The sequence below is a fragment of the Cervus canadensis genome, chromosome 12 (genome assembly GCF_019320065.1).
Source record: "Cervus canadensis isolate Bull #8, Minnesota chromosome 12, ASM1932006v1, whole genome shotgun sequence".
NCBI lineage: Eukaryota > Metazoa > Chordata > Mammalia > Artiodactyla > Cervidae > Cervus > Cervus canadensis.
Window position 1 is genome coordinate 35045037 of NC_057397.1, and position 26433 is coordinate 35071469.

A 26433-nucleotide genomic window follows, 5' to 3' on the forward strand; every position below is an offset into this window, starting at 1 on the left:
TCTCCCACCCCCTTTCCCTTCAGGGATGCCTTGTGTATGCAGGAGAGATGCCTTGTTCTGCCTGGCAGTAAAGGCCTGACTGAGCAGGTGAGCCTGAGGTTGTCAGCGATACCTGGGGGTGTGCATTTGCTCAATTCTCATGTTCAGTGTTAGGAAATCCACTGCTGCCATACATCCAACGCAGCATTTCCTTTCCAAGTTTTATCAACAAGCAAAACGAATATTCTCATCTTCATCTGCTTGAATACTTACCTCAAAACTGCTTCCAAACTCAAGCAAGGACAAGGGGAGGATCTCATTGGGTGTTTTCTAACCCCCCAAATAAAGACTCACTCTTGAATCTGTTGCAGCTTCTAGCAAAGCTCATCATAAAGACAGACACTCAAAAAGCATTTATCAACTAGAATCCAAAGGTGTAACTGATGTGCATAAAATTGACAGACTAAAATTTTTCTTATGCTTATGTGTATCAACTATAAAAATAATTATCTTAGTGTCTCTGTGAGACTAACAAAATACAATATATTTCGTATATAACAGAAAACATTTATTTCCTATTTACATTTCCATTTTTATGTAAATCGTTGCACATCATATCACATATCAAAAAAGAAAAGAAAGGAAAAATATAAACTTTAAAAGTCAGTGAAGAAAGCATCACAGTGTATGATAATCAGCAGTCTCGAAGCTCTCGTTTCTTGCTCTTTTTAAATTTTTTGCTTGTTTCTTGACGAATGGTGTCATACTCCAAAATGGCCATGTTGGAAAGTCTCTGTAAGTACTGAGATGGTGCTCCAGCAAGAGGATCGCTGAAGCCAGAACCTGTAAACAAACAAACAAACAAAAACACTTATTACAATTGAATTAAGCACACATGAATGATACTCTCTTTAGAGTACAAATGAAATATCTTTTCCTCAAATGACCATTAAACACCACTAGTTCTTCATACAACACATTCTTTGTAGTAGAAATGAAAGCCACTTAACTTTCTAAGTGAGTGGAATGGCAAAGTGAAAGCATTCAGTCGTTCAGTCCTGTCCAACTCTTTGTGACCCCATGGACTGTAGCCTGCCAGAATCTTCTGTCCATGGGGATTCTCCAGGCAAGAATACTGGAATGGGTTGCCATTCCCTTCTCCAGAGGATCTTCCTGACCCAGGAATCGAACCTGGGTCTCCTGCATTGCAGGCTGACTCTTCACCGTCTGAGCCACAGGGATGACAAGTCATCCAAAAAATATTTAACTCAAAAATGTTCAATGCCGGTATTTAATGATATAAAACTAAATCAGAGTTTGTTATTGTCTACAAATAAAATCATTCTCATAAATGTTAAGTGAAGTAAAAGAGTAAAATTATAAAATGAGTCACTCACTAACTGAAACAGCAGTAATGAAGTTTCTATTATAGAAGGAGAGTAATAACAATAATAATAGATAACATTAATTGAATGATCTCTTGTATGTCAAGTATTTTTCACCTATATCATCCACACATCAATACTATGAAGTCAGTAATTAGTACTATCTTGGATTACAGATTTTAAAAAGAGTTTAGAAATTGTTAGAGGCAGGATTTAAATCAAGATCCATCAATTCAAAGTTCCTATGTAATATGTATAAATTCTTCTATTTAGAAACATACAAGGCTTTAATAGTAATAGACTGATCCATATTTCTTTAAAATACTATTATTTAACTTCAGTTTCAAGTGCCCAAAATAAAAGCTGTCTTCAGTTCTCCAATGGGGTTGGTATTTTTGTTTTATTTCAGTGCGTAATGAGGGTGGAAATTTCAGAGAAAGAGTAGAAAGGAAGAGCTGAGCAGGATTCCAGTTCTTAGCAGTACAATGAACTGGACACAGAGTCTCTGGCCGCAAAAAAGTAGATTCTAAGAATTATTGCAGAAGGAAATGAAAACCCACTGCAGTATTCTTTCCCAGAAAATCCCATGGACAGAGGAGAAAACAGGGCTACAGCCCATGAGGTCAAAAAGAGTCGGACACAACTGAGCAACTGAGCACTGAGCAAGCATGTAAGCAAACCTTGAAACAATTCAAAGAACTGGTATCACACAGACCAATGCAATTAAATTGGAAATTAACAGTAAATTTTAAAATTCTCAAATATTTAGAAATGTATACACATTCTAAATTATTCATTCATCAAAAATAAATTGTAATAAACATTAAAAATAACTGATCAAGAAAAAATTACAAAACTTGTGTGATGTAGCAAAAGTTGTACATAGGAGGTTTTACCTTAAGATTCCTGTTTTAGAAAAGAAGACTGAAAATTAATAACCTCAATATAAGACATACATTAGGAAAAGAACAACCCAAAGAATACGGATGTGCTCAGTCGCTCGGTTGTGGGCGACTCCTTTCGACCCCTGGCTCTTCTGGCCATGAAGTTTTCCAGGCAAGTATACTGGAGTGGGTTGCCATGTCCTTCTCCAAAAGAATATGGAAGAAGGATGTAATATAGGAAACAAAATTCAATGAAGTAAAAAACAAACTTACAAAAAGAAAGATTTTTAAAAAGATAAAAATTCTTTCTTGAAAAAACTAATAAAAAAGGGAAATTCTCTGGTTCAATTAATTAAGAAAAAAAACAGAAGACCTAAATAACTAATATTAGGAGAAGTACAGATAGAACAAAAACTAAATTTCATGCCAATAAATTTTAAAATGTAGACAAAATGCAAAATCCTAGAAAATATAACTTACCAAAATTGATGGAAGGAGAATTACAATGCCTTAAGAGTCCTAAAATTAAAATGATCGAATTAATATTATAAAATTCCTCCAAAGGAAACAAGTGATCCAAATAATTTTACAAATGAACTCTATCAGACTTTCAAGGGAGAAATCATTCCAATTTTAGGTCATATCCTTCAGAGAACAGAAAAAGCAGAATACTCCCCAGTTTATTTCATGAGGGCATTATAATCTTGACACTGAATTCAGGCAAAGAGAAAATCAGTGGTAATCTCATTCATTAAGACAGATTTTAAAAACCTAGCAAAATATTAAATATGGTAGTACACAAAATGATAATGAATTATGCCTTAAATGTGGGTACCCAAGGGATGTAAAAGTGGCTGAACGTTAAAAAAAAATCTACAAATGTCATTTTTCACATTAGAAAATTAAACAGAAAATCACAAGGTCATTTCAATCAATTCAGAAGAAAATGTTTGATAAAATTAAACTTTCATTTGTTTTTAAAATAAAAAACTCTGAGCAAATTAAAGAGAATGTCTTTATCCTGATAAAGGATATATACACAAAACCTACACTACACATCATTCTTTATGAGAAAACATTAAGGGAGTTTCCTTTAAAATCAGAAACAAAACAAAGATGCCTATTTTTCATTTCTATTCACCACTGTATTGGTGGTTCTAGTCAGCTTAGTAAAGTCAGAAAAATAAAAGCTTGGGTGGGGGGTAGGAAAAACCTTTGGAAAGAAAGAATAAAACTGACATCATTCACATATGGTAATCTACATAAAGAACTAAAAAATTATATATATTGCATATAATAAATTAATATATATACACAATTTAAAACATAAACCAAGAAATAACAAGAGACTTTATCAAGGTGGATGACTGTAGGATCAAATTGCAAAAATTAACTGCATTTCCAAATATCTGCAAGAGAAAGCTATAAATTTTCATTGTAAAAGAATTATGGCAGACTATTAATGATCTTTTCAAAACTTTTTACACTTTCCAAAACAGAATTTTAGCCAAGGACAAGGTCAGTTAAAAGGGAGAGATTACCTGTCTCAGCTTGCTTTAGAGCTAAGTATAGCTTTGTTAGTGAGTGTGAACCAATAAGATATGAGCAAATGTGCAAATTTTAAAATTACAGTCCTCTTATCCTAGATTTCTGGACTTATGTTTTTGTTGGGATGTATTTGATAACTGCTTTAATCTCCTCAATAGTTCTACGATAGCTCTGTGCAATTTGTCCCTTGTTCATGATTCAGTCTTGGTAGGTTGTATGTTTCTATGAACTTACCCATTTTTCTAGGTTACCCAATTTGTTGACATAATTGTTCATAGTAGCTTCTTATAATCCTTTTTATTGGTAAAAAAAAAAAAAAAATCCTTTTTTTTTTCTGTAATCAGTTATAATGTCTCCCCTTTCATTCCTAATTTTAACTATTTGTGTCTTCTCAGTTTTTTTCTACTGTAACCAAGGATTTGTCAACTTTGTTTATCTTTTCTAAAAATTAAGTCTTGGTCCTGTTGATTTGTTTTCTGTTCTGCTTCATTTTGTTGTTGCCGCTGTTCAGTCAGTAAGTCATGTCCCACTCTGTTGCAACCCCATGGACTGTAGCCCACCAGGCTCCTCTGTTCCTGGGATTTCCCAGGCAAGAATACCAGAGTAAGTTGCCACTTCCTTCTCCAGGGGATCTTCCCAACCCAGGGATCGAACCTGCATCTCCTGCAATGCAGGCAGATTCTTTGCCACTGAGTCACCAAGGAAGCTCATTTGTCTCTTCTCTAATGTTTATTATTTTCTTCCTTTTGCTAAGTTTGGGCTTAGTTTATTCTTCTTTTTGTAATTCCTTGAGGTGTCAGTTTATGTGGTTCATTCAAGATCTTTTTCTTTCTTTTTTTAATGTGTTTGCCACTATAAATTTCACTCTTAGCACACTGCTTTTGCTGCAACCTACAGGTACGTTGCATTTTTTAATTTTTATTTGTCCCCAGATATTTTCAAAATTCTCTTGTGATTTCTTCTTTGACCCAAACGGTTTTTTGAGTGTACCGTTTACTGTAGGTTTTTTTAAAGACCATCTTTATCAAATTAAGACAGTTTCCTTCTACTCATAGTTTGCTAAAAATAGTTTTAATCATGAATATTGAATCTTATTAAAATATCTTTTACAATTATTAAAGTGAACATATGCAGTTTCTCCTTTATTCTATTAAGATGATAGACATCAATCGCTTTTCTAATGTTAAATCAATCTCACATTTCTTAGATAAATCTGACATGGTGTATTGCATTATCCTTCTTATATATCACTGAATTTGAACTGATAAACCTTGTTTAGAATTTTTACTTCTATTTTCTTAAGAAAAATTGGTCTATACTTTTAAGTTTCTTATAAGGTCAAAGCTAGGTTTTAGAATCAAGGTCAGTGACCTAATAAAATGTGTCTTCAAGTGTTCCTTCTCTTCCTATTTTCTGGAATAATTTATATTACACAGCTTTTTAAAATTAAATGTTGGGTAAAGAAGTTGTGGTACATATATACAATGAAATATTTCTCAGCCATAAGGAGGAATGAATGTGAGTCAGCTGAACAGAGATGAATGAACCTAGAGCCTGTTATACAAAGTGAATAAGTCAGAAAAAGAAAAACAAATATCATATATTAACACATAGTATATGTGGAATCTAGAAAAATGGTACTGATGAACCGATCTGCGGGCAGGAATAGAAATGCAGATGCAGAGGACGAACTAGTGGACACAGTGGGGAAAGGAGAGGGTGGGACAAACTGAGGAAGGAGCGTTGACATATGTACATTCCCTTGTGTAAAACAGGTAACTAGTGGGAAGTCACTCAGGGAGCTCAACACCGTGTCCTCTGACAACCTAGACGGGTGGGATGAGGGGTGGGTGGGAGAGAGGCTCCAGAGGGAGGGGATATGTGTATACTTATGACTGATTTGTGGTGTTGTATGGCAGAAATCAACACAACAGTTGTAAAGCAATTATCCTCCAATTAAAAATAAATATATAAAAGTTGGAAGAATTTACCAGTGTCAATTCTGCTAGGCTGTGGTTTCTTTTTTTTTTAATATGATACTGATAATCTCTCTCTCTCCTGTCAGTCTTGCTAGACATTTATCAATTTTATTCATGTTTTTAAAAAACGAACTTTTGGCTCTTGTTGATTTTTCTTGATTGAATATTTGTTTTCTAACTTTGTTGATTTTTGCTCTTGATTACTTTTTCCTTTTATTTTCTTTGAATTTAATATGCTGATCTTTTGTTAAATTCTTGAGATTAATGTTAAAATCATTGCTTATTAAGCCTTTCATCTTTTCTAACACAGGTACTTCATGCTTTAAGTTTCCCTAAAAGCTATGTTTTCACTGTACCCAAGGAGTTTTGATGTATCATATTTTCATCATCCTTCAGTTCAAACTAATATGTAAATTCCACGGTATTTCTTCTTTGACTCACAAGTTACTTAAAAGTACATTTCTTAATACCCAAACCTCTGTGGGATTTTATAATTATTTTTAATTACTGATTTCTAGTTTAATTCCACTGCAGTCAGAGAATATGTGCTACATGATTTCACTTATTTGATATTTGTTTAAAAATCTCCTATAATGTCTACTTTCCTTTTCATTACATTCCTTTGATCTTTGTGTATTTTACGTTAATAGAGCATACAAATTTAGGATGGTTAAATCTTTCTTTTGTATTAATCCTTTTGTTACTATGAAATATCACTCTATTGTGCATAATACTTCCTGCTTTGAAGTTTATTTTGTTTGATGTTAGTGTAGCTATAACAAGCTTTCTTTTAATTACCATTTACATGGTTTCTATTTTTCTATCCTTTTATTTTTGATCTTTCCTGCCCTTATTTTTAAGGTGTGCTTCTTATAACCAGCATCTAATTATTTGTATTAGTTTGATGGGTTTTGTTTTTCGCTGAAATATTTAGTCCACTTATATCCAGTGTATTTATTGTATGTTTAATTTTAGTATTACTAGTTGTTTTCTACTTGTCCTATTTCATATTTCTTTTTTCCTCTTTTGCTTTGAGATAATTAAATATTTTTTACTTTTTATTCCTCTATAATCTTGTTACTTGTATCCTTTTCTTTTAGTGGTTATCATACAGATTTTATCACATCTCTTTGACTACAACTGACTTTTTAAAGAAACTTTATTTTTTGGCTGTGCTACGTGGCGTGTGGGATCTTAATTCCCCAATCAGGAAGCATAGAGTCTTAATCACTGGACCACCAAGGGGAAGTCCCTACAATTTACTTTAACTTAATTACTATATTTCAAATAATGCAAGGATCTTACAACATTTTAACTCCATGTGTGCCCCATCCCACCTCTGTGGTATTACTGTATTTTATTTCTACATATATTTTAAACTTCATAAGACAATACTACTGCTCTTGCTTCTCTTTCCTTCACAAGTTGTCATGCTTTCATCTTGTATCATTATTTCTTTAATATTTCTTTTAGTGTAGCTCTACTGACAGTGAAATCTTTCAATTTCCATTTGAATAACAATGTCTTTATTTTGTTTTTACTTTTAAGGATATTTTCATCGTGTATACAAAGCGAGTTTGGCAGTTACTGTCATTCAGCACTTGAAAATATCACTGCTTTGTCTTCTTGCTTCCACTGTCTCCATTGGAAAGTCAGTTGTATGTCCTACCATTGCTCTCCAGAAGAGAACTTATCTTTTCTGTTTTTTTCCTTTTTAAAAAAATATTTAGCGTTTTTACTATGATGTGACTAACTATGATTTTCTTTGTCACTATTCTGCTGGAGGTTCATAGAATTTTTGTATCCATTGTTTGGTATTTTTCAGTCAGTTTGGGAAATTCTCAGCCAGTAAGTAAATAGTGCTTGTCTCACTTTCTCTTGCTCCTCTTAATCTGGAATTAGAATTATACATGTGTAAAAAAAAAATGGCAACCCACTCCAGTATCCTTGCCTGGAGAATCCCATGGACAGAGGAGCCTGGTAGGCTACAGTCCACAGGGTCACAAAGAGTCCAACAGGACTGAGCGACTTCACTTTCACTTTCTTTCACTTTCAAAGTAGTTTTATCTAATCACATATTGTCTTTGCATACTCTGTTCTGTATTATCTTTCTCTCTTTACTTTAATTGGGTACTTTCATAATGCTCTAGATTTCATTTTACTAATCCTGTGATATATTGTTTTCCATCTTTTACCAATTTTATTGAGACATATATGCTACAAATTGTGTATATTTAAAATATACCACTGATGACTTGCTTCCCTGGAAAGACAGTAAAGAAACCGCCTAAAATGCAGGAGACCTGGGTTCAGTCCCTGGGTTGGGAAGATCCCCTGAAGAAGGAAATGGCAACCCACTCTAGCATTCTTGCCTGGAGAATTCCACGGACAGAGAAGCCTGGCAGACTATGGTCCATAGGGTCGCAAAGAGCCAAACACAACTGAGCGACTATCGCTCACTCACTCACTCACTGATGACTTGATATACATAAACACTGTAAAATGATTATCATAATTAAGTTAATTAACACTCAATCATCTTACTTGTTTACCTTCTTGAGGGGGAGAGGAGATGAGAACACTTAAAATTCTACTATCTCAGCAAACTTCAATACATCATATAGTATTACTAACTTCAGTCACCATGCTGTACATTATATCTCGAAAACATCTCCCCATTTTCCCCAGTCCCCACTTACTGATAACCACTATTCTACTCTGTTTCTGTTTGACGTTTTAAAAGATTCTACATATAAGTGATACCATGCAGTATTTGTCTTTCTCTATCTGACTTATTTCACTTATATAAAGTGTTCTGGGTTCATCCACATTGTTACAAAGGTAGGATTTCCTTATTTTTTACGGCAAAATAATATTCCACTGGATATATATATATATTGCATTTTCTTTATCCATTTATCTGTCAATGGACACTTAGATTGTTTCCATATCTTGGCTGTTGTGAATAATACTGCAGTGAATATGTGAGTTCAGATATCTCTTTGAGATATGGATTTCATTTCGTTTGGAAATATACCCAGTACTGGGATTGATGGATTACATGGTAGCTTTATTTTTAATTTTTTGAGGGACCTCCATACTGTTTTCCATACTGCCTGGCGGGGTACAGTCCATGGGGCTGCAAGAATCAGACACGACTTAGTGACTAAACAACAACAAATTATAAGGACCAGGTGGTCTCCAAACAATGATGAAGACCTTCCCTGACATATTCCTGGCACCCATGAGAATAGTTACCCATTCATAAATCTTGACTTAGGAATGTTCTTCCTGTTTCTAAGCACATACCCCCATACTAGGTTAACTGTAAATTTGTCCCAACAGCCACTCGGTAATGCAGAGTGCAGCTACAGATGTTTCCAAGTCGTTTGCCCTGGAACTCCCACATTGTGAGTAAGTTACCATATAATAAGCTGATCCATTGATTAAATGGCACTGTCTGCCTTGGTTTTCGGTCTCAAGGTGCCTTCTCATTTTGAGAGGTACTGTTTATTCACTCCATCTTCCAACATGACATGATAAAGGCATGTATATATTGAATGCAACATGCACTTAAGTTTATAAAATAAGCACAGCTTAAAAGAAAAATTAACAAAACAAAGACAATTAAGTCAGTGGAAAGAAAGAAAGTTTTAAAAAAGATAAGTATTTTCACACCCTTCATAAGACAAGTAGTAGGAGAAAAAGATGATCCAGCTTACCTTTCGATTTCTCCTGAAGTGGTGTCACAGTACATGTGGGCTTAGTCTTCTTTAACCTAAAATTATGTATTATCATAAATTCACTTCATATAAATCCAGGGTACGTTAATTTTTTAAAATACATTGAGACAAGAAGCTTGCTTTCAGTGAAATTCACTTATTGAAGGACATAATATAAAAATTAAATAAACATTAAAGGAAGGAAACTCCTCCCATCACAAATAACCCCATCAGAAGCAGATATGAACCAACTCAGGATCTTGGTTTTTGCTAATAAATTTTACCAGTGGGTGAGTGCTATGTTATCCTTTTCCCACCTTTATCTGAACTCACCACTAATCATGATTCAGGGAATGCTGGAGGAAGGGACTTAAGATTAATTAGCATAATATTTAGATATGCCAGATACCAGTTCAGTTCAGTTCAGTCGCTCAGTCGACTCTGTGACCCCATGGACTGCAGCACGTCAGGCTTCCCTGTTCATCACCAACTCCTGGAGCTTGCTCCAATGCACATCCATCGAATGGGTGATGCCATCCAACCATCTCATCCTCTGTCATCCCCTTCTCCTCCTGCCTTCAATCTTTCCCAGCATCAGGGTCTTTTCCCATGAGTCAGTTCTTCATATGTGGGCAAAGGACTGGAGCTTCAGCTTCAGCATCAGTCCTTCCAAGGAATATTCAGGACTGATTTCCTTTAGGATGGACTGGTTTGATCTCCTTGCAGTCCAAGGGACTCTCAAAAGTCTTCTCCATCACCATAGTTCAAAAGCATCAATTCTTCAGCACTCAGCTTACTTCATGGTCCAACTCTCACATCCATACATGACTACTGGAAAAACCATAGCTTTGACTAGACAGACCTTGGTCAGCAAAGTAATGTCTCTGCTTTTTAATATGCTGTCTACGTTGGTCATAGCTTTTCTTCCAAGGAACAAGCGTCTTTTAATTACATGGCTGCAGTCACCATTTGCAGTGATTTTGGAGCCCCAGAAAATAAAGTTTCTCACTGTTTCCATTGTTTCTCCACCTATTTGCCATGAAGTGATGGGACTGGATGCCATGCTTTTTGAATGTTGAGTTTTAAGACAGCCTTTTCACTCTTTTTAAGCCAGATACCAACTATCAGTTATTTGTGCTCTTTTTACCTATTAATGACCACAATCAGAATTTTGTCATAATAAACTTCTGTTCCTACTGGAATAAACCTAAATAATGAGTAAGTTATTAGAGGAAATACATCATGATCAAATTGGCTCTAGGTAAGATAACCCATAAGCATTCTAAATTTCTTGTAAGTACACTAAACTTACAAATCAGCTATAACTTTTTTTCCCTCTATCTAATCAAAACATATATTCATTCTTAATCCATGTAATACACTAAACAAAGTCAGCTTACATGACTGCTTGGAGGTATCCTAGCAACTTATTACCATGGCAACATCACCCCTCCTAGACATCAAATATGGGTACAGTTGAGATAAGAATACCTAGCATTTACACTGAGGTTGGCACTCAAGACCAGCCTTTCTGATTGTTATGTAATAAGCTTTTAGTGGTCCCTAGCAGCAGCAGCAGCAAGAATACTCCTCAGATTCTCTTGCACCTACTGAGAGATAATTGAAATTCGATGATTAACCTTTTTAGTGTGAAGGGCTTTGTGCATGTGTGTGCTAGTTCGCTTAAGTTGCATCCAACTCTTTGCGACCCTATGGACTATATAGCCCACCAGGCTTCTCTGTCCATGGGATTCTCCAGGCAAGAGTACTGTAGGCATGGAGTGGGTTGCCATGCCCTTCTCCAGCAGATCTTCCTGACCTAGGGATCGAACCTGCATCTCCTACATCTCCTGCCTTGGCAGACGGGTTCTTTACCACTAGCACCACGTCCTCAAAAAACATAGAACATCCATTAAAAAAAAAAGTATCCAGTATCAGAACAAATATCTTGTGCTTGGCTGCATGGAACTTTTAAAGATAACACTGGTGAGTTGAGAGGTCATATTGTGTCAGTTTCATAATATTAATTTAATGGAACTAAACGCACAAATCATTGCTTCAGGTCTGCTAGCATGAGAGCTGGTGGCAGTTTATCATATCATACGCACAAGAGTCAAGTGTAACTTTTAAATGCACTTCACCTCTCGGCCTATTTTCAATTACATTACCAAAATACATCACCTTGCAATTCACTGAAAAATTTTATCATTAAAGAAACTTAAAAACATATTAAACTTTTATCAGAATATAAAATCAAATATCCATATATACAGAAATTTTTTTTTTTAAGGGTAAGGGATTGTATACAAGACAGAAAAAAATGAGTACTTTCCTGCTTTGCCAAGACTGTCCTTTCACAGGGCGTTGTGCAATATGTAGAGGAGAATAAAATACTTGTAGGCAACTTGACATGTTCTCAGTAGCATGGCTAAAATAAAGACACAGGAAAAAGAAATAATATTTACATCCGCCAAGTACTTCGTAAACAGCATGGTTCTAAGCCACCACTCTTCTATTCTGTGTCTGAAGAACACTTGTCATAACATAAATATAATATATTCAGATTATTCTTGATTAAAGTAAGTAAATTCACACTCAAATCAATGTAAAATATTAAGAAATCATTTCACATATGGCCAAATCATAAATGAAAAAAATAATGAACTGAAATCTGATGAAAAAGGTAGGAAGCCAAATGAAGACTTAAAATCTAAAGATCAAATGGGTTAATTCAGGGGATGCTTTCTGGATTTGCAGTTTCTTTAAGATGGTCATGTGATTGAAAGAAGGGTAGTAAGACTGGTCTGTACTGAGACAAGGCCATGGCCATAGGCAGCCCTACACACTTTCACTCAAAGACAAGAGTGAGCTGAGTGTTGGGGAAACAGGTATCTTGATAATAAAACTCACTGTCCTTAAGTAGCTTTCACATGCATGTTTTCAATGGTCTGTCTTCTTTCTACATCCCCGCCATGCATCCTCCTTAGCTGCTACCATCTGCTTCACTAACAACTCACTGTCTCTCTTATACCATCTCTGATTCTGCACTTGTTCAGTTGCTAAGTCACGTCCAACTCTTGGTGACCCCATGGACTACAGCATGCCAGGCTTCCCTGTCCTTCACTATCTGCCTTATTTCATTATAATCTCACTTCAGAAAGAATGATTTTGGTTTTTATATTTTATAGCTTGACAGTCTGTCCTCGGATGATATTAAAAATAATGGCAAAAGCTTTATGTGTGTTATTGTTCATTTATGGTGTCTTTTACAAAGTGAAAAAAGTCAAAGCAATGACAGGAAAATTAAATAAAATTAAATAAACTATGAATCTAACAAAATATTTTATAATGTGGCCAGTAAGGACTGTTTGAAGATTATGTAGTAACATGGAAAAACTGTACACATGTAATATTAAGTAAAAAGCGGCAGAATGAAAAATGGGAATTATACTAAAATCACAACTCAAATAAAAATCCATGAAAATAGAGGATGATAGAAGAGAAGCTCTAAGAATAAAAATGGGTATGTTAGGATGGGTAAGCTATCAAATAATTGTTTTTATTTTTTTCTCCAGATTTTCTACAAAATTCAAATTATTTATTTTCATAATTTAGATATAAACTATCTACAACTTTTCATTTTTAGTATATTCATATTTAGTATATTAATAAATAATAAAAATTTATTTCAAGAGTAATTAACAAGACCAATAACACTAGTTGAAAACTCAAGAGATACATATTCTAAAATTCCAATTATGTGTGTGCTATGTATAACTAGATGTCTTCAAAGCTCACTACAGCAGGAGAAAATATGAAAATCTACATCTTCCACTAAAGAGAGTAACTGGCAAGAAAGAATTAGATTCATTAGCCAGAAAAACCTCTACATTCAGCAGTGTTACTACAAATAAATATTCAACAAAAGAAAATCCTTCCTCTTTTTTAGGCTGGCAAAGTGAATGAGTACTACACATTCAACACATACTTCATGAAAAAATAAATAAAAGCAGGAACCAAATGGGGTATGAGACTATCTTACTAATTTATAGGTCCCTTTGGAGAAAGAAGTTTTCTTTTAATGCTATCTGATTTGTAGAAGGAAAGGTATTCAAAATAATGTTTTTAAATGCCAGAATTCAAAATCAGTGGGACTTTTCTGATTGACAAACTCATTTCATCTGATAACAATACAAGGTGTTAATTAGACTGAATTCTCACTCAGAATTTCCTCTCACATCACTTCAATCAAACTAGAAATGAAACAAGGTTCTCTATTCAGGGTACAGAAATCGGTTACTATTGTAGAGAGCTTGTTTATTTATATTGCTAAAACTTTCAATATCCTCATGAGCAATCTATGCTAGAGCAATAAAGTTTTTTTTTAGGTTAGTTCTTAAATTCTTTCTGGCAATATTACTTGAAAACAGAAAAAAGTACCTACTGGTCAAACTGAATAAAATTGCTAATTGAGATTTTAAAAAATTAAATCCTTTATGCAAAAAAAAAAAAGTTGGCAAGAAAGAATTAGATTCACTAGCCAGAAAAATCTCTATATTCAGTAGTGTTACTTCAAATAAATATTCAACAAAAGAAAATCAAGTAGAAACGACCGACCTGACAGGAGGCATCTCAGTATCAGCACGCAGGAGTTTTCTATGAAACTCTAGTGGAGTGGAACTTATGCTTTTTTGGCAATTTTGCAATCCTGGTAAATACGGCATTTTGACACATTCTTTGAATTCTTCTAGGCCAAACGCTGTGGTGTATTCTAATTTAAAATAGTATTATAACCATCTATATTATTTCTTGATTAAATGTATATAACTTCTTTTACTATAAATGAAAGTGCATAATACATATACTAAATCAGTCATTAAGAAAATAAAATTAAGCTACTGTAATTGAGCTAGCATCTTTCCCAAGAGAATATCTTTCAATTCTTAGGATAGGGACAGTAGAGAAGAGCTCATTATGTGGCTAAATACTAGAAGACGGAAGGAGAGCTTCACAGATCTCCCAGAGTCATCACTGTCCCCTGCCTTCATTATTTTGGTCAACCAGAATTCCCAGAACATTAGATACCTTCAGATGGAAAAATAGCTTATTCTCCAAAGAAGACCTACAGATGGCCAACAAACACATGAGTAGATGCTCAACACCATTAATTATTAGAGAAATGCAAATCAGAACTACAATGAGGAATCACCTCACAGTGGTCAGAATGGCCATCAAAAAATCTACAAACAAAAAGTGCTGGAGAAGTCATCGAGAAAAGGGAACTCTCTTACACTGTTGGTGAAAGTATAAACTGTTACAGTCTCTACGGAAAACAGTATGGAGCTTCCTTAAAAAACTTAAAAAAGGACCCAGCAATCCCCCTACTGGGCACATAACCAGAGAACACCATAATTCAAAAAGACACATGAACCCCAATATTCATAGCAGTATATAGTCGGGACATTAAAGCAACCTACATGTCCATCAACAGCAGAATATTTAAAGATGTGGTATGTGTATACAATGGAATATTACTCAGCCATGAAAAGGAACAAAACAGTCATTTGTAGAGAATGTGGATGGACCTAGAGACTCTATACAGAGTGAAGTCAGAAAGAGAAAAATATCATATATTAACATGCATATGTGGAATCTAGAAAAGTGACATAGATGATCTTATTTGCAAAACAGAGACACAGACACAGAGAGCAAATCTATGAATACCAAGGGGGAACGTGGGGGTGGGAGCAAGTGGGAGCTTGGGATTGACACATATACACTATTGATACTACGTACAGAATAAATAGCAATGAAAACACACCGTATGGCACAGGGAACCCTACTGACTGCACTGTGGGGCCTGGAGTCGGGGGGGGGTCCAAAAGGGAGGAGATGTATGGGTATGTACAGCTGACTCATTTTTCTGTACAGTAGAAAATAACACAAAATTATAAAGCAAATTAATTTATTTAAATTTATGAAATTATTAACTTTATTTATTTAATAAAAATTAATTTTTAAAAAGAGTTTAAAAGCACTTTCCAGAGTCTTACAGTATCTGCAACTTTAAATCTTTCCATCTTCCTACTTTTGTGTGATAATTAAGAGGTACAAATATAGGATTATCTGAGCTAGCAATGAGAGAGAAAAGAATTCCATTTCAGGCACTGAATTTAATTTTCTCTCTGCAAAATTCCACACCAATCTATAAAGGGGAACATCTGAAGTATCAAGATGGCTTCTTCTACTGACCTCATGCATTGCTGGTAAAACAGGTTGTCAAAACGTTAACAACAACAAAAAAATTCAAAATGACGATAGTGGAAAAAGCAGACTAAGAGATTAAAGGTTTGGATGATTTTTAAACATAGAGGATTATGTTTTAAGCTTTCTCTACTAAGTAAATCTAGCACAGAAATAGAAATAGTATTTAATGGGACTGGAGTTATATGCTCAAAATGCTATTTTGCAATCTTTGATTTTTTTCTTTTGGAAAAAAAATAGTTTCTCTTCATCAAAAATCATAGAGCCTTTTTTCAGCAATTAGATGTGGAGGTAGGCAAACAGACAAACTGGTGTCTTCTGAGTACTTTTACTGGGACGCTAGAGGAAACGTTGACAAATATAGCAACACACAAAAAATGTTTGAATTTTGCTATTTTCAAGAATTATATCTCCATTAATAAAGGGGAAGGCAGAATTCAGGGTAAATAGGAAATACAATTATATTTGAAATTAAGGGGGAAGCTTTACATTCATATACAGGTTGAAAGTTCTCAGTTTAGTCTTTATTGAGCAACTGTAAGATATAAGATACTTTCCACATAACTCACTCAAAAAGTAAAATTTTGGTTAGAATTATTAATACAAAAAGGTTCTGCTAAAATTTTGGGTTTCTTAAAATATAAAAAACAACATGAGGTATTTAAAAATAAATACTACTTATAAAAAGAAGTATGATCCAACAGAGATAGTACTACACTGATAACCAAGCTTAGGTCTTCAGAATTTGTTTCTATCATGATTTACAGAAATACCTTCAGTAAGTTATTTCTAATCTGCTTTCATTTCTCTTTTCCAAAAGCCTAAAGTATTATCCTTCTTACATAAATGTTACAGAAATTATTTAACATCTCTTGACTGCTTAAAAAGGTATATGTAAATTCGAGGCACAACTTCTATATTTTACTAAGTAAAATAAGTAAATATGGAAGTTACCTTTCTGCATCTTTTGTGTTTCTAACACTGCTTTCCTCCAACTACTCTCAAAAAGAAAACAACCTCCAAGGGTATTTCTGGTGACATTAGAAGGCTCAAATTTGATTTCAGGAGACAGCACTGGCATTATTTCTTCTTCTTTCAACAATGCTGATGAAAGTGAGATACTGCATCAGATTCACAGCACAAAATACAAAAGAAAAAAAGGTATTTCAGAGATACACACTTTTCTAATTTGTTTTCCATCATACAAAGTAAATATTAACATAGATTTAAATGAAAAGTTTACTTATAACATGTAAATACAGACCCTTGGGATTTTAAAGCAAGAGGCCTTTAAATAAAGCTAAAGTAAGTTGTAAGACTTTTTTCTTCTAAAAATTTTAATGAATTCTTTCAAATTCAAGGTTACAGGTATTTGGCAACATAAAAAATTTAAAATCCAACAGCAAGTGTGTGTTGTCACTCAGTTGCATCCAACTCTTTGCAACCCCATGGACTGTAGCCCATCAGGCTCCTTTGTCCTAGAAATCTCCAGGCAAGAATACTGAAGTGGGTTGCCATTTCCTTCTCCATCAAGAGCAAGTAATCACCTACAAGACAATGTAATGCTTAGGATTCTCTCAAAAACATTACCATTATGCACCATGACCAAATGCAGTTTGTCTCTGAGATGCAAGGATGGTTTGATATACCAAAACTGACTGATATATCACATTACAAAATTAGAGATTTTTTAAAGATTACATGGTCATCTCAATAGGTGCATGAAAACTTGATAAAATTCAACATCTTTTCATGATAAAAACTTTGAACAAACTAGAAACTGAGAGAAATTATCTCAACATTAAAAAAGGCTATACATGAAAAGTCCACAGTTAACATCATAATCAAAGGTAAAAATTGAATGCTTTCCTCTAAGATTAGGAACAAGGTAGTGATGCCCAGTCTCACAACTTCCATTCAACATGGTACTGGCAGTCCTAGCCTTAGCAATTAGAAAGAAAAGGCATCCAGATTTGAAAGAAAATAGTAAAACTGTCCCTGTTTTCAGATGGCATGATCATATACAACTCTGAAGACTCTGCCACACTGGCTAAGGCAAAGTAACTATTTAAAAATGAGAACGTGTCATTACTTCCCTCCAAGTCTGATAATATAATGAGGCTTCCCTGGTAGCTCAGATGGTAAAGAATCTGCTTGCACTGTGGGAGACAGGGGTTTGATCCCTGGGTCGGGAAGATCCCCTGTAGAAGGAAATGGCTATCCACTCCAGTATTCTTCCCTGGAGAATCCCATGGACAGAGGAGCCTCATGGGCTATAGTCCATAGGGTTGCAAACAGTTGGACACGAAGGGAGAACACACATACACACAAGTCTGATAATATAACACAGGAACTATTCAGCAATGGTCCAGCAGAATATGAGCAGTATACTGCTTTAATTCTCAAACAAGAATCTCAGTACAGACTACAGGAAGGTATTTTCACATGTAGAAACAAATGACAACTGCTATTATCATAATCATCATGATTATTATTATTATTATTATAGGCCAAGAACCAATTAATACCTGGAGTCCAGGAGGCACTGCTTGATTCAGTGACTCTGCCTCTTTACCCTTCTGGCTAAGTGTGCAGTCTTAGACCTCTCCTGTTCTTATTCACACTGTCCCATTCTTGCCTTATGGTTTTCATCCCTTCATCTCCTTAAATACTATAAAACTTTTTTTCCAAGATGTGTATTATTTTACTTTTTTCAGCATAGATCTCCCATTTGCTGCATCCACTGGGTCTCCTTCCTTGTGGTTCCACTTCCTTGTATGATTTATAACCTTTGACTGCAAGATCATTTTTATTTTTTAAAAGTTTTGGGCTGCACTGGGCCTCCATTGTGGAGTGTGGGCATCTCTAGTCGTGGCTTGCAGGCTTAGCTGCATGTGGAATCCTGGTTCCCCTACCAGGGATTGAACCCGAGTTCCCTGCATTGGAAGGTGGGATTCTGGTTTTTCATTTTTTTGACTGTGCTGGGTCTTTGTTGCTGCGTGGACTTTTCTCTAGTTGCAGTGAGCAGGGGTTACTCTCCAGTTGCGGTGCACGGGCTTTTCACGTGGTGGCTTCTCTTGTTGTGGAGCATGAGCTTCAGAGCTGCCGGACTTCAGTAGTTGTGGCCTCTAGGCTCGAGAGCACAGGTTCAAAGTGGCACACCAGCTTAGTTGCTCCAGCGTGTGTGGGATCTTCCCGGACCAGCGACTGAATACAAGTCTTCTGCACTGGCAGGCGACTCTTTACCACTGCGTCACCAGGGAAGCCCCTACAAGCTCATCTTTAGAGAGACTGCCATCTACAGGGCACCAGAGCTCCTTGAGCTTGGAAACTGCTGTACATCTCTCTGTATGCTCTCAAATGGTCTCTGCCTGGCCCTGGGTTTCAGAGGTATCAGATCAGTTAATACACCAACTTCTTCAACTGTGGTCCCTGAACCACGTGGTAATGGGACTTTTCTGAAAAGCAAAAACCATTTTCTGAGGAAGCTGAGTTACAGGGAGAGGCCACCACAGAAAGGTTCCATCTGATATCCACAGCTAAGGTCTCAGTCCACTGCCAGGATCAGCCGCCAGACGGAGGAGTGAGCCTGCCTGCAGGTGTTCCCAGACCCAAGCCTCCAGATCTTCCATCTGAGGCCCCAGACATGGCGAGGCAGAGGCAAGCTGTCGCTGCCATATCCAAATTCCAGCACGGTCCCACAGCATCCGTGAGCACAATAAAGGGCTGTTGTGTACCACTAAGTTTTGGAGAAGTTTGTGATGCAGTCATGGTAACTGGAACAGTACTCCTTTGTGACTCTCAGCTCCCAGCAGATGCTCAGCACTGCCTTCCTGTGTGAGCTTTCCTTCATTTCTGCCACCTGGGGATTTCCTCCTCTTGGTTCCTAGCTCAGCCACATGCCCATAAATTATCTTAATACACTTTACCCCACATTTGAAATACAGGGAAACCAAGTGGAGTCTCTTCCATGTCAGCTTCCTCTGCCACACTGGCCAGAAGTCCCCAGAAAAATGTTTCAAACAATGACATAAAGAACTGAAGAATTTAATTTCTTTTGTATGTAAAGATACTTAAAAGTCAATAAGCAAGTGAAGCCCAAGACAGTGTGTTTATTAAAAAACAGATAACTCGCTACAGGAAAAAAGAAAAGAAAAACCCACACATGGCCAATAAAGGTTTGACCTCACTAATATTCATATAAAAGCAAAATAACATAATGAGCTATGACTTCTGTCCTGAAAATAGTAAAAGACTTTTTTCCTCTACTACTAGACAGTGTAAGATGGGGTTCAAGGAAGCAGGTACTCTCATAAGATTTCACTGGAAGTGTTAGTGTGATATTTCCAGAGAGCAACCTAGCAATACTTATATCTTTATAATTTTATATATTTTGGGCTTCCCAAGAGGCTCAGATGGTAAAGAATCTGCCTGCAATACAGACCAGGTTCCATCCCTGGGTTGGAAGATTCCCCTGGAATAGGAAATGCAACCCACTCCAGTATTCTTGCCTGGAGAATCCCATGGACAGAAGAGCCTAGCGGGCTACAGTTCATGGGGTTGATTTTTTTTTAAATTCTTATATTTTTTAAAAATATACTTTGGACCCAGAAATGCCACTTCCAGTTTATCCTAAAGGAATGATCAATGATACATCCAAATATTTACCTTCAAGGATGTCAAATTCTACAATTTTTTTATAACAGAAAAGCAAAAAGACTGAAAACAGCCCAACATCAAAGAGCAGATGGTAATATTACCTTTATTTTTAGCTTTGATTAAACCAAAATAATCAAATGAACATAAAGAAAGGCAAGTTGTGGATTCATTGAGAAAGCTAGTTGTTTATGTATCCACAGTGCCAATCATTGTGTTAGGAGTTGAAATACAAAAATGAACACGATGCAAAAGCATACACTCTACTCAGGGGAACAAAGTAAATGAACGATTACAGTTCCTTATGATACACACTGATGATAAATCTGTGTTTAGATTTTGTGGGACAACAGAGCTTTTGCTGACCTAACCAAATTAGGGCAGTAGGAGAGTTTTGCTTTGTTTTTTTTTTTAAATTATTTATTTGTTGTTGGCTGTGCTGGGTCTTCCTCGCTGTGTGGGCTTTCTCTAGTTGTGGGGAGCAGGGGCTACTCTCCAGTTACCGCTCACAGGCTTCTCTGTAGCGGCTTCTTGTTGCAGAGCACAGGCTCTGGGGCGCATGGGCTTCCGCAGTTGTGGCACATGGGCTCAGCGGTTTCACTGCGGGGGCTTGGTTGTTCTGCAGCATGTGGGATCCTCTCAGACCAGGGATTGAACCCGTGTCTCCTAATTTGGCAAGCAGATTCTTTACCACTGAGCCACCAGGGAAGCCCAAGTTTGGTTTTGTTTTTGAGCAAGGTATCTGCAAGCAAAGCCCCACAAATTTTGATAAATAGAAATGAACTGTGGCAGAGAAGGCTGGATGCCCCAAGTTCTTTTTCCTCCGGAGAATAGAGTTGTTCCTAGAAAGTGGCCACCTCCCCTTGATTAGAATGCAGGTGAATGCAATGTGTGACACTTTCTGCAAGAAGCTTATAGGAAGCAGGTCTGCTTTTTAATTTTTTTTTTTTTTTAAGCCATTCAGCTTGTGGGATTTTAGTTCCCTGACCAGGGACTGAACCCGAGGCCTCTGCAGTAAGAGTGCAGCACCCTAACCACTAGACCACCAGGGAACTCCCCTGGGTCTGCTTCCTCCATGCTTCCTCCTTTCCCTCCCACAGGCTGCACTTAAACCAACAGTGAAGCCAATGAATGGAAAAGCCTTGATCCTAGTACCAATGAGAAGAAAGCTGCCTGCTGATCAGGAACATCTGCCTTGGAACTGTCCTGTAAGAAATGAATTTCTATGTTATATCAAAAATGTTTGGGACTATTTGTCATTATAGCTAGCAATACCCTAATACACAGGGCTTCTCTGATGGCTCAGATGATAAAGTATCTGCCTGCAATACAGGAGACATAACAGACTTGGGTTAGATCCCTGGGTTGGGAAGATCCCCTGGAGGAAGGCTGCTGCTGCTGCTGCTAAGTCGCTTCAGTCGTGTCCGACTCTGTGCGACCCCATAGACGGCAGCCCACCAGGCTCCCCCGTCTCTGGGATTCTCCAGGCAAGAATACTGGAGTGGGTTGCCATTTCCTTCTCCAATGCATGAAGGTGAAAAATGAAAGTGAAGTCACTCAGTCAGGTCCAACTCTTCGCGACCCCATGGACTAAAGCCTACCAGGCTCCTCCGTCCATGGGATTTTTCCAGACAAGAGTACTGGAGTGGGTTGCCATTGCCTTCTCCACTGGAGGAAGGCAATGGCAACCCAATCCAGTATCCTTGCCTGGAGAGTCTCACGGACAGAGGAACCTGGCAGGCTATACAGTCCATGTGGTCGAAAAGAGTCAGACATGACTTAAGTGTCTTAGCACTCACCCAAATGCATGCAATCTTTTATTCCCAAGGGTGAATATATTAGCTCTCTTACTCAAACATGTTCATTAAGCATATACTATCTACAAGTCTATGCATGACAGAAGTGCTATGTGCATGACAAATACAAAGGTGAACTAGAGATTCTGCCTTCACAGAATTTCCAGCCCAGAAGGAAAGACAGTAGCCACTCACACAACTATAATATAAGGCAAGGTGCCACATTCAGGTCTTAGGGAAGCTAGACAGATAGATATACAGTATCTCACAGTAGAAGAGTTCAAAGGAGGGAGATGTAATTGTCATGAGGGGGTTCACAAAAGACTTGAAATAAACTGGAAAATGACATTTAGATAGAATTTAGATCAGCTGAAATGCAGGTAGAGGCCCTGCTGGGGAAGATAAAGATGTGAAAGGAGGGGGACTTCTCTGGCAGTTTGGTAGTTAAGACTTCACCTTCTAGCACAAGGGGTGAGGGTTCAATTCCCAGTCAGGGAGTTAAGATCTGACATGCCTCATGGACATAAAAATCAAAACATTAAAAAGAAGAAGAAGAAGAAGTAATATTGTAACAAATTCAATAAACGCTTTAAAAATGGTCCACATTAAAAAAAAAAAAAAAAAAAAGATGTGACTAGAGCCCTGGAGAGTGAAGACAGGGGTTCAGCACTAGGGCGAGGTCATAGGCACACTTGAGTGCTACGAGACTGACAACCGATCGAATTTCAGAGGTTTAGCAAAGAAAAATAAAGAGAGTCAAAGAACACTGAGCCTGTGAACTAGGGTGACCAAGAGTATTATGGAACCATGAATTCAATTCAGAGAAAGTGCTAGGCTGGCTGGGGGCGGAGGGCAATGAGCAGCTCCGTTTTAGACAAAATGAGTACAGGACATTGGGGTGGAGATATGTAACGTGGACCTAAGCTACAGAAAATTGAGGGCTATAGGTTTGGTTTGGAGATGAAGTTCTGCTCTGTTTTTTAATATTCACTTGTCTGGCTGCACTGGGTCTTGGCTGCAGCACGTGGGGTCTTCGATCTTGGTTGCAGCCTGAGGGATCTCCCATGGTCATCTCACTATTTGAGATCTTTTACTTGTAGCATGCGGGATTTAGTTCCCTGACCAGGGAACAAACCCAGGCCCTCTGCATTGGGAGGGTGGACTCTAGCCACTGGACTACCAGGGAAGTCCTGGAGATGAAGTTTTTAAGAGTTATCTATTTACTGGTGAGAACTGAGAACAAGATTGGATTAGATTTGCAATGGAGATTTTCGAGGGAGAAGAAAGCCAGACTCCCTTAAAATATATGCCGGTCAGGAAGACAAAGAGAATGCAGAAAAGTGACTAGAGAGGGAAATGATCCAGGGGAAACCAGAATCGTGGGAAAAACTGGATCATGTCCAATGCTACAGGACTTAGTAGAGAAAGAAACTATATGTTAATAATACTGTAACACCAAACACATAATCTCATTGAATCCTCAAACCACCCAATGAAACACAGTTCCCTGTCAACTACTGACCAGGCATTCAGACCCAACAAAGAACACAAGCATTGCAGTTAAATGAACCTGGATTCCAATCTTGGCTCTGCTCTTCAAAAGCTGCATAATCATAGGGTCATGGAGAAATTAATAGTGCCTCTGACTCTCACAGAGTTAGTGAGGATTAAATTTTTAAACGCATGCCAAGTGCTCGGCACCATGCTGGACATATAATAAACACTCAATAAGTGGGAGCTATTGTTTTTTAAATACTAATAAACACAGGTTGTTTTTGTGTTTTGTTTTTTTTACCACAGCCTGTTTATGGAAATGTAAATCAGTAAAGACATTTTGCAAAGCAAGATTCCACCAACATCTTTTTAATTACATTTGACCCAGCAATTCTGCTTTAAGGAATTCACTTTATAAAACTGTTCCCATGTGTAAGACTGTTCACTATTGCACTGTTTGTGATAAGGAAAAATTGGAATCAAACTTAAGAATGTTTACATAAATTATGATATATCTATACCATATGGTCATACATCTATATGACACATCTATGAAATATTCAATGAAGATCTAAGTAAACTGATATGAGCGGCTTCCCAGGTGGTGCCAGTGGTAAAGAATCCACCTGCCAATATAGAAGATGTAAGAGACATAATGTGGGTTTGATCCCTGGGTCAGGAAGATCCCCTGGAGAAGGACATGGCAACCCACTCCAATATTCTTGCCTGGAGAATCCCCATGGATAGAGGAGCCTGGTGGGCTACAGTCCACGGGGTTGCAAAGAGTTGGACATGATGGAAGCAACTTAGAATGCACGCAAATTGATATGAAAGGTATTCTCCATATCTTCTTAAAAAGGTAATTTCTCGAAAGAATCCATATGATTTCATTAATGATCAAAAACATAAATGTAAAAAGAATGAAAGAATAAATACAAAATTAACTCTATGAAGTGTTGGAAAGTAAAGGAGTAGAAACTAAGGGCTTTCAACTTTAAGTCTGCATACTTTTGTGCTGTTTGAATGAGAAGTATAACTGTATTATAACACAATTTCAAAAATGTAAGAACTTGAAAAAAAAAAAGTCAGAAGTATTTTAGAAGAAATGCCATGTAATGTAAGATTTAAACTCACCATTAAAAATGTAGATGGGGTGAACTGTGGGACTAGGATTGAGATACACAATTAACACCATGTATGAAGTAGATAACGAAGGAGAACCTACTGTGTATCTCAGGGAACTCTACTCAGTGCTCTGTAGCAACCTAAAGGGGAAGGAAATCCAAAAAAAAAGAGGGAATATATGTATACCTATAGCTGATTCACTTTGCTATACAGCTGAAACTAACACCACAAACACTGTCAAACAACTATAGGCTCCTCTATCCATGCGATTCTCCAGGCAAGAATACTGGAGTGGGTAGCCATTCGCTTCTCCATGGGATCTTCCTGACCCAGGAATCAAACCTGGGTCTCCTGCATTGCAGGCAGATGCATTACTGTCTCACCCACCATGGAAGCCCAAATGATCCTACAAAAATTAATTTAAAAAAACAATGTAGATAAAAAGTAGGGATTCTTGCACTTCAGAAAGTACAATACCTTGAGTGAATGAGTGAGTGAAAGTTGCTCTGCTCAGTCTTGTCTGGCTCTTTGCAACCCCATGGACTATACAGTCCATGGAATTCTCTAGGCCAGAATACTGGAGTGGGTGGCCTTTTCCTTTCCCAGAGGATGTTCCCAACCCAGGGATCAAACCCAGGTCTCTCATACCGCAGGCGGATTCTTAACCAGCTGAGCCACAAAGGAAGCCCTGAAAATGGTTGCAAATTTTCATTTATCTATGGAGAAGCTCCACGGTTTCCATGTCTATGACCCTAGGAAGGCTGTAGTATGAGAAGACTGGTACAATAGAACAGACTACCCGCATCGCACAAATCTTGTCTAGCATTTTAAATCCCTCGAGGGAAAAAAAGTAATAAATACACAAATTATATAGTAAATCAGAAATGGGACGAGGAAAAAATGGCAATGAAAAGCGGGCCAGAGCTATGTGACTAATACCGTCAGCATCCCAAGTGCCGTTGGGGAAGGAAGGGAGATGCCGAGGCAGTCAAAGAAGAAAACAGAAACACATTCCATCCCCTCTTCAGTTTAAGCCCTAGGAGGGTAGGAGGGTGAACCCGTAAGGGTGTGTCCACTGGAGGGGCCACTGAGTGTGCTGGCCCAGTGAGCGGGAGTGCGGGAAGGCCTCGATGCTGCAGGCAGGCCTCTTCGCCGGATCTTGCTCGCACATCTCTGCACCGGTCCCGCCCGCAGCCTCCGTCAGGTCCTCAACCCCGGTTCCCCGCCAACCCCTTTCCAAGAGCATCAGGAGATGCTTGGGGCGATCCACGTGTGTCAGGAGGCTGGCTCCCTTAGATGGGAGGGGGCCGGACCGGCTGACCTCAGCGATCCACCTCTCTAGCAGGCCTAACTCTAGGCCACCCCCTACCCCCGGGACGTCCCTGGCGGGGGCTCCCGAGACCAAGACCGCTGGCACTCACTGTCCCCGCAGCTCGGCCGTGGACGGGAGGGGCTTCTTCGCCGGCCCGGCCCGCGGCGGCGGCGCCCAGGTCTGCGGTTGACGCAGCGGCTTCAGCGGGGGCAGCGAACCGCGCTGGAGCCAGCAGCGGCCCGGCGCCGAGCCGAACCCCCGGCCGGGACGGGCCGAGCTGCGGGGCGGG

The 26433-nt window shown here is 37.7% G+C and overlaps 1 protein-coding gene and 1 non-coding gene across 7 annotated transcripts; both read right to left on the reverse strand.

The window, feature by feature from the left end:
* Window positions 1-525: 525 nt before the first annotated feature.
* C12H8orf89 (chromosome 12 C8orf89 homolog) lies at window positions 526-26433 on the reverse strand. Of its 6 annotated transcripts, none has more exons than XM_043483842.1 (7): window positions 26254-26433; window positions 16716-16865; window positions 14115-14268; window positions 11830-11925; window positions 9498-9553; window positions 2729-2767; window positions 526-822 (listed from the first exon to the last, which is right to left on the reverse strand). In XM_043483842.1, exons 2-7 carry the CDS (start codon window positions 16840-16842, stop codon window positions 674-676), a joined length of 621 nt encoding a protein of 206 aa, XP_043339777.1. In that variant the 5' UTR covers window positions 16843-16865; window positions 26254-26433; the 3' UTR covers window positions 526-673. The 6 variants fall into 6 exon arrangements, with proteins under 6 accessions (XP_043339777.1, XP_043339774.1, XP_043339776.1 ...); XM_043483839.1 differs by having other exon boundaries at window positions 16716-16882; window positions 26254-26430; XM_043483841.1 differs by lacking the exon at window positions 26254-26433 and adding an exon at window positions 25310-25364 and having other exon boundaries at window positions 16716-16882.
* Window positions 21397-21469, reverse strand: TRNAK-CUU. The gene has a single exon. It is a non-coding gene; the product is annotated as a tRNA-Lys (tRNA).

Bases quoted from the DNA above. Each gene is read 5' to 3' on its own strand.
- C12H8orf89 (XM_043483838.1), bottom strand. From the start codon at position 24,902: ATGGTGTTAATTGTGTATCTCAATCCTAGTCCCACAGTTCACCCCATC. The intron at 16,866-24,841 runs GTGAGTTTAAAT...CACTTTCATCAG, and splicing joins CCCCATCTACATTTTTAATG to CATTGTTGAAAGAAGAAGAA. The intron at 823-9,497 runs GTAAGCTGGATC...GTTTGTTTACAG, and splicing joins ACTTCAGGAGAAATCGAAAG to GTTCTGGCTTCAGCGATCCT.